Source organism: Giraffa tippelskirchi, chromosome X (genome assembly GCF_054371585.1).
Source record: "Giraffa tippelskirchi isolate mGirTip1 chromosome X, T2T-mGirTip1v1.2.pri, whole genome shotgun sequence".
Lineage (NCBI taxonomy): Eukaryota > Metazoa > Chordata > Mammalia > Artiodactyla > Giraffidae > Giraffa > Giraffa tippelskirchi.
In genome coordinates, this window is record NC_137289.1 from 47,555,131 (window position 1) to 47,563,506 (window position 8,376).

General features: G+C 39.5%; 1 protein-coding gene across 1 annotated transcript; it reads left to right on the forward strand.

Annotated features, from left to right (window-relative positions):
- The first annotated feature begins 557 nt into the window (after positions 1-557).
- On the forward strand, positions 558-1,058 carry LOC145535641 (protein FAM209-like). The gene has a single exon (XM_081564036.1). It carries the CDS (start codon positions 558-560, stop codon positions 1,056-1,058), a length of 501 nt encoding a protein of 166 aa, XP_081420162.1.
- Positions 1,059-8,376: the final 7,318 nt, after the last annotated feature.

An 8,376-nucleotide genomic window follows, 5' to 3' on the forward strand; every position in this document is an offset into this window, starting at 1 on the left:
CTCCAGAGGAACCTGGCTGGCTACAGTCCACGGGGTTGCAAAGAGTCAGACAGGACTTAGGACTGAGCACAATCATTTTTAGGAGCGGTGGCTGGCCGCACAAAACATCAGTGGCTCCTAGTTTGTGGCCTCTGGTTTAACATCTTTCTTTCCCACTTGGCTCTCTGCTCCACAGGGGCACATGCCCGAGGGTCTGCTCTGCTCACCAGTGTCTGGATTCAACAAATGGAAACATAAAAATAGAAGATGGACCCACCCTCCCAGTAGAACACCAGGTTCAGAAAGAATACACTGGCATGGAGATGGCATTCTGTCACTCCTCGCCTCTTTTTCAATTGCGCACTGGAAACGTCACCAGGTCCCTTTAAGCCCTACTCCCAGTTGACCCCTGCAGGCCTCCTTACCCTCTGCGCTGAAGTCATCACCATGGCCACATGGGGTCTGGTGGGGGCGGGGCCCTCTGTGACGTCACCAAGGGCCCAGCCCTGCCGGGTCCTCAGTCTCCAGGTGCCACAGCAGACCAGCGCACCAAGGGAGCCACTTCATCTCAGCTCACGATGCGGTCTGTAATATGGCTCTTTTTTTGGCCTACGTTTGCCTCGTTTGTCTTTGCCTATGTGTTTTATGCTCTGAGAGATGAAGCTGTAGAATTCCCGGGGATGGTGCCCAGTGGAAGACACGTCCGAGTTCGAATTGGGCAGAATCAATCAGAGCAGGCCCCAGGCTGGTTCGGGATCAAGTACTGTCTGTTACTCTTCCTCGTGTTGATGGTGATCCTGTGTTTTGGAGGAGGCGGTGACGATAGTAACGTATGCACTCCCCATAGCCATGTGCGCTGTTCAGGAAGAAAGAAGAGAAAGGCTTACCCCTGCAAAGACACGATGTGCGGTGCCTTAACCCAGCTTGAGACGAAACTTGTGAACCTTGTGTTCATTGTGCGGAATCTGAAACTCACTGCGGCAACCGGTGGTAACCGCCAACACCCCAATATCGAGGTTCTTCCTGACGCAGAGCATAACATTATGATATATGAGATATGGGACGACGAAGACCCCTAAGGAGTGGATTTGCCCATCGAAGAAGAAGAGGAGTAGTTGAGTGTTGACAAACTGCATCCAAACTAATAAAAGTGCTCTGCAGCAAAAGGAAAAAAGCCTCTGATATTTTTTATTCGCGCTACCGTCTTACCTTTTGCAGAATGTCGTAGGATTGGTATATCATGCAGTGTATAAGCTTTTCCAGACTGGGAGACCTGCGTTCGATCCCTGGGTTGGGAAGATCCCCTGGAGAAGGGAAAGGCTACCCACTCCAGTATTCTGGCCTGGAGAATTCCATGAGTCCATGGAATCGCAAAGAGTCGGACACGACTGAGCGACTTTCACTTTCACAGTGTATAACCTTTTCCAGACTAGCTATTTTACTTAATAACATTCTTTCAGGTTTCATCCATTTCTTTTTTGTGATTTGATAGCTCATTTCTTTTTATTCTTGAATAATATTGTTATATTGATGTTCCATAGTTAGTTTAGACATTCAGCTAGTAAAGCACATTTTGGTTGCCTCCAATTTGTGTGTGTGTGTGTGTGTGTGTGTGTGTGAGAGAGAGAGAGAGAGTATGAGTTAAGATGTTATAAAATTCGTGTGCATGTTTTTGTGTGGGCATTAGCTTTCAAATCATTTGGTGAACTATCTTGGGGCAAAACTGCTAGATCATACAGTATGACAATGTTTAGCTATGTAAGACATTGCTTCCAAAGTGACTGTACCATTTTGCATTGCCACTATCAACAAATGAGAGTTCCTGTTGTTCCTCATCTTTGCCAGTAATTGGTTTTCTCAGATTTTTGTATTTGGCCATTCCAATTAGTGTGTAATGGTATCTCATTGTTTTAATTTCACCAGCCTACTCTAAAAACTTATCTTATTTCCATATTTCCATTGTAGCATTTCCATTGTGTTTTATTACCATAAATTCTTCAGGCATATTATCTTTAATCTGAGGGTTAAATAGATCTTCTGCTCAGGGGAACTTCTGCTGCTGTTTATACCATCAGTTATTACTTTGCTAAATTAGTCCTCTAATAATTTTTTCATGAAGGACTCATAACTTTAAATCGTGTATATTGGAAAATACTTATTTTTAATTGAACAATACTGACCACATTTTCTTTTCCTGAGTATTGCTTTCTCCACTAATGTGTAGTGACTCCACACAAAAGTTTAAGTTCAGTATGAACTTCCATTTTTTTTTTGGGGGGGGGTTGTTTTGATTTTCTTATATACTTGGTAGATGTTAACCAAAGCTATATTAGTACCAGTTGCAGTTACAGTAGTACATTTACCCTGAAGTTTTACTTACAAACATATATGTATTTTATCAGAATCTTGAATTCATCTTATGTCTTCTTTATATGGTTTTGAAAAAGTATATGCTCATTATTCAAGTATTTTTATAGTCTGTGCCTTTTCTCCACTGAGATTCAAATGAATCCATTTACATAAGGTTAGAAAGAGGGAACAACAATAAAATATGTTGATATTGTTACTAAGGGAGATATATTTTTAAAAGAACAGGAACTAAACTATTTGCTATTTGCTAGCAAAAATAATTTCTTCTCAGTGTATTTTGTAATTATGAAGGTCCAAATATTCTTGCATATAGTCTGTATAATCAGAGAAGATATATTAGCAAACACCTCAATTGAACATAGATTTATAGAAGATCTAATGTTCAGTTTTAACTAGTCTAACTCAGAGACTTGTTATAGTTCAGTTATCAACATTCTTGTTTTTCTGTCAGTAAAGAAGAATGCGCTAGTTTTCTTGGGGAGAAGACTATTTTAATCAATATTGTCCTATGCTTTTGATTTTCAAGAGAACAGAAATCTTAAACAAGATACTTGTTTTCAAGGGTCTGGTACTGTGCCTAATGAATATTTCTCTAATTAATATGTTATCATTAGTAAAACATATATTCTGTTTACTTCCAACACTGATTTAAAGTGATTTATGATAAAAGATATATTAAATGTTTGTGACTGACATGTACACACTGCTATATTTAAACTGGATAGCCATCAAAGACCTACTGTATAGCTCAGAGAACTCTGCTGAATACTCTGTAATAACTTAAATGGGAAAAGAATTTGAAAGAAATAGATATATGTGTAACTGAATCACTTTGCTGTACAGCTGAAGCTAACACAACATTGTTAGCTAATTATACTCCAATATAAAATAAAAAATTTTTTAAAAGAAAATAAACTTTCACAGAAGACACAGATAGCAATATAAACTAAAAAACATTGAGAATGAGGCAAAATATTATTGTACTTCAAGCTTTATCAGTATAAATATTAGTCATTATTTGAAATTGAAGGAAATTAACTCAGCATTGCTCTTTCACATAAAGGCAAATAAATGCATATTCAGATATAGATACAAACAATAATGGCATTTTTATCAATCATTCATCTCCTTTTATGTTGTTCCATTATAATAGAATCTGTGTTTGTTATCTCTCTTAATATAGTGGTATCCTCTTTCATACATCAAATGTTTGTTAAGCACCTACTATATGTCAGAGTGTTTCAGGCACTGGAGATACAGTGGTAAAAAGTTTCCTTGTCCTCATGGAATTTATATTTTATTCTCAATTTAGGTAGAGATAAGCAAAGAAGCCAAATATATCGTATAATCACTAAGGGCTATGGAGATAAAACAGGCAGAGAGAAAAAGAACTCAATTAACGAAACATACATGGAATCAGAAAGAACACTAACTTGTTCCATGTTTTTCATTTTTGTCACTAATGTAAAAAATCTGAGATTCTGTGGAACTGACATTGAGAAAATCATGCCCAGAATTATCTCTTGTTATTAGTCAATGTAGTGTTTCAAGTGGACATGGTGAGTTTTTGCCACATCCTCAAACTATACATTCTTTTATGTATTTTACATGCAATCTTCTTTTTTAAAGTTGAAATACAGTCCATGGGGTCGCAAAGAGTTGGACATGACTGAGGAAATAAGCACAACACATAGTTGATTTACAATGTTTATTTGTTTGTTTTGTTTTTTAACTTTTTATATGCAATTTTAACCCTGTTATTGACGACTGATTTCTTTTGCCCTAATGGCTATCTCTTTGTAGAATCTTAATAAGTTTGAGATTAGAAGCAAAGACTTTCCTGAGATGCATGTGGTCTTAGTTCCTTTACACATTTCTTATTGGATGTTTTAAGTTATAGAAAAATAGCACATTAATTTTTTGAAAATGACAACATATCTTATTCAGGAATAACTCTGGAACTTCATGAAAGAAGCTTATTTTCCCACTGTTAATTTTGCATACCAAAATGCTCATATCATTAGTCATTTCTCTGAAATACATCCTTGCAATTCTTAACTGAACTGAGCCTATGAATTTAGTAATTTTCTAGTAGCAAATAAGATCCTACGGGAATGAGACACCAAGAAAAAGGTGGGGTTGGAGATAGTTTTGAGTACAGGTATAGGCCTAGGATTCAAGATGTTCCATAGTATTTCAAAAATATGTGGGAGATACTAGTTTTGGAAGGACAAGCCTTGTGCACTTTTAAAGTTTGTTTAGTGTTGGCTCGTTTCTGGCTATGCAGGGAAAGTAAAAGTGTTAGTCACTCAGTCATGTCCAACTCTTTGTGACCCCATGGACTGTAGCCCACCAGGCTCCTCTGTCGATGGAATTCTCCAGGCAGGTATACTGGTTGGGTTGCCATTTACTTCTCCAGAAGATGCATACAATGTATATATTTAATATACATATTAAGTAACCAGAAAATGAAAATTCATGGTTGAAGAGAATATTAACCAAGTTTTAATAGTTCTAATGTGAAAGACAATTCCTTTGCTAGCTTGAATTAAGCTATGTGAAATATATTCTATGAAAACATTTCCTGAAGCTGGCCTTTTTGTACAAAAATTTGAGATATGTGCAATTCACACATCTTTGATCAGTTTAAGCACATTCTGTCTTACTGGCAGGGACCAAAATCTGTAATCAGATAAGGAGTCCTCTGATGAAGGAGATGTCAGAAATGGCAATGACAGTGTACACAGGGTCCTAATTGAGGAATTTTCTAAAAGTTGTCTAGTAATACGGGGTGCCCTCCATTTGGACTCTGGCAAAAAGTTCAGTATTCTTTAGTTCCCAATCAGTGAAGTGAAAATCACTCAGTTGTGTTTGACTTTTTGCAACCCCATGGACTATACAGTCCATGGAATTCTCCAGGCCAGAATACTAGAGTACTAGCCATTCTCCAGGGAATCTTCCCAACCCAGGGATCAAACCCAGGTCTCCCTCATTGCAGGCAGATTCTTTACCAGCTGAGCCACTAGGGAGGCCCAGTCATGCTGAGGACAATTCAAAATGTTCTCAACTTCTGGGCCACGGGGAATGATCTCATTTGGCACATGACTGAGTTCCTGTGAAGAGGAAAGACATTCAGTTCAGTTCAGTCACTCAGTCGTGTCCGACTCTTTGCGACACCATGAATCACAGCACGCCAGGCCTCCCTGTCCATCACCAGCTCCCAGAGTCTACCCAAATCCATGTCGTTCAAGTCGGTGATGCCATCCAGCCATCTCATCCTCCTTCATCCCCTTCTCCCCCTGCCCCCAATCCTTCCCAGCATTAGGGTCTTTTCCCATGAGTCAACCCTTCACATGAGGTGGACAAAGTATTGGAGCTTCAGCTTCAACATCAGTCCTTCCAATGAACACCCAGGACTGATCTCCTTTAGGATGGACTGGTTTGATCTCCTTGCAGTCCAAGGGACTCTCAACAGTCTTCTCCAACAACACAGTTCAAAAGCATCAATTCTTCGGCGCTCGGCTTTCTTCACCGTCCAACTCTCACATCCATACATGACTACTGGAAAAACCATAGCCTTGACTAGACGGACCTTTGTTGGCAAAGTAATGTCTCTGCTTTTAAATATGCTATCTAGGTTGGTCATAACTTTCCTTCCAAGGAGTAAGTGTCTTTTAATTTCATGGCTGCAATCACCATCTGCAGTGATTTTGGAGCCCAGAAAATAAAGTCTGACACCGTTTCCACTGTTTCCCCATCTATTTGCCATGAAGTGATGGGACCAGATGCCATGATCTTAGTTTTCTGAATGTTGAGATTTAAGCCAACTTTTTCACTCTCCTCTTTCACCTTCATCAAGAGGCTCTTTAGTTCTTCTTCGCTTTCTGCCATAAGGGTGGTGTCACCTGCATATCTGAGGTTATTGATATTTCTCCCGGCAATCTTGATTCCAGCTTGTGTTTCTTCCAGCCCAGCGTTTTTCATGATGTACCCTGCATATAAGTTAAATAAGCGGGGTGACAATACACAGCGTTGATGTACTCCTTTTCCTATTGGGAACCAATCTGTTGTTCCATGTCCAGTTCTAACTGTTGCTTCCTGACCTGCATACAGGTTTCTCAAGAGACAAGCCACATGGTCTGGTTATTCCTATCTCTTTCAGAATTTTCCACAGTTTATTGTGATCCACACAGTCAAAGGCTTTGGCATAGTCAATAAAGCAGAAATAGACATTTTTCTGGCACCCTCTTGCTTTTTTGAGGATCCAGCGGATGTTGGCAATTTGATCTCTGGTTCCTCTGCCTTTTCTAAAACCAGCTTGAACATCTGGAAGTTCACGGTTCACGTATTGCTGAAGCCTGGCTTGGAGAATTTTGAGCATTACTTTACTAGCGTGTGAGATGAGTGCAATTGTGCGGTAGTTTGAGCATTCTTTGGCATTGTCTTTCTTTGGGATTGGAATGAAAACTGACCTTTTCCAGTCCTGTGGCCACTGCTGAGTTTTCCAGATTTGCTGGCATATGGAGTGCAGCACTTTCACAGCATCATCTTTCAGGAATTGAAATAGCTCAACTGGGATTCCATCACTTCCACTATCTTTGTTCGTAGTGATGCTTTCTAAGGCCCACTTGACTTCACATTCCAGGATGTCAGGCTCTAGGTGAGTGATCACACCATCGTGATTATCTATGTCATGAAGATCTTTTTTGTAAGTTATTCTGTGTATTCTTGCCACCTCTTCTTAATATCTTCTGCTTCTGTTAGGTCCATATCATTTCTGTCCTTTATCGAGCCCATCTTTGCATGAAATGTTCCCTTGGTTTCTCTAATTTTCATGAAGAGATCTGTAGTCTTTCCCATTCTGTTGTTTTCCTCTATTTCTTTGAATTGATCGCTGAGGAAGGCTTTCTTATCTCTCCTTGCTATTCTTTGGAACTCTGCATTCAGATGGGAATATCTTTCCTTTTCTCCTTTGCTTTTTGCTTCTCTTCTTTTCACAGCTATTTGTAAGGCCTCCTCAGACAGCCATTTTGTTTTTTTGCATTTCTTTTCTATGGGGATGGTCTTGATCCCTGTCTCCTGTACAGTGTCACGAACCTCTGTCCATAGTTCATCAGGCACTCTGTCTATCAGATCTAGTCCCTTAAATCTATTTGTCACTTCCACTGTAGAATCATAAGGGATTTGATTTAGGTCATATCTGAATGGTCTAGTGGTTTTCCCTACTTTCTTCACTTTAAGTCTGAATTTGGCAATAAGGATTTCATGATCAGATCCAAGTCTGCCCCAGGTCTTGTTTTTGCTGACTGTATAGAGCTTCTCCATCTTTGGCTGCAACGCATATATATGCGTTCATATGCAATGTTTGTTTTTCTCTTTCTGATTTACTTCACTCTGTATACAGGTTCTAGATTCTTTATGTGAATTAATACTTACAACAAACCCATGAGACATGTACTATTATTATCCTATCAAATAAGGAAATTAAAGCACAGAAAGCTTAATGTGTCCAATGGCACACAACTAGTTAAGTAGTCACTATTTCATAGTGGAGCAAAGCTTAGAATCCAGTTTTATCCATTTCTAAAGACCAATATAGCCTCAGTAAACTGGTTTCCTCAGTGGCATATGTAAGAATTCCCCAAAACACTTTTAAACATCCAGCTACATATTAATAGTATAAGCTTATTGTTCCATTAAGCATCTTCCCAGGTGGTGCAGTCATTAAGAATCTGCCCACCAACACAAGAAATCCAAAGAGACACAGGTTCAATTCCTGGGTCAGGAAGATTCCCTGGAGGAGGAAATGGCAACCCACTCCAGTATTCTTGCCTGGAAAATTCCATGGACAGAGGGGCCTGGTGAGCTACAGTCTATGGGGCCACAGAGTCGGACACAACTGAGCAACTGCACACACACATTGTCCCATTAGGTTGGGTTACTTATGGATTCTAGAGTCTGACATGCAATCACTCATTAACCATGAGAGCCATCTGATGACTACATGCACCCTATGAAGTATCCTCA

What these genes read in the sequence shown, in the direction of transcription:
- LOC145535641 (XM_081564036.1), top strand. Translation starts at nt 558, where the DNA reads ATGCGGTCTGTAATATGGCTCTTTTTTTGGCCTACGTTTGCCTCGTTT.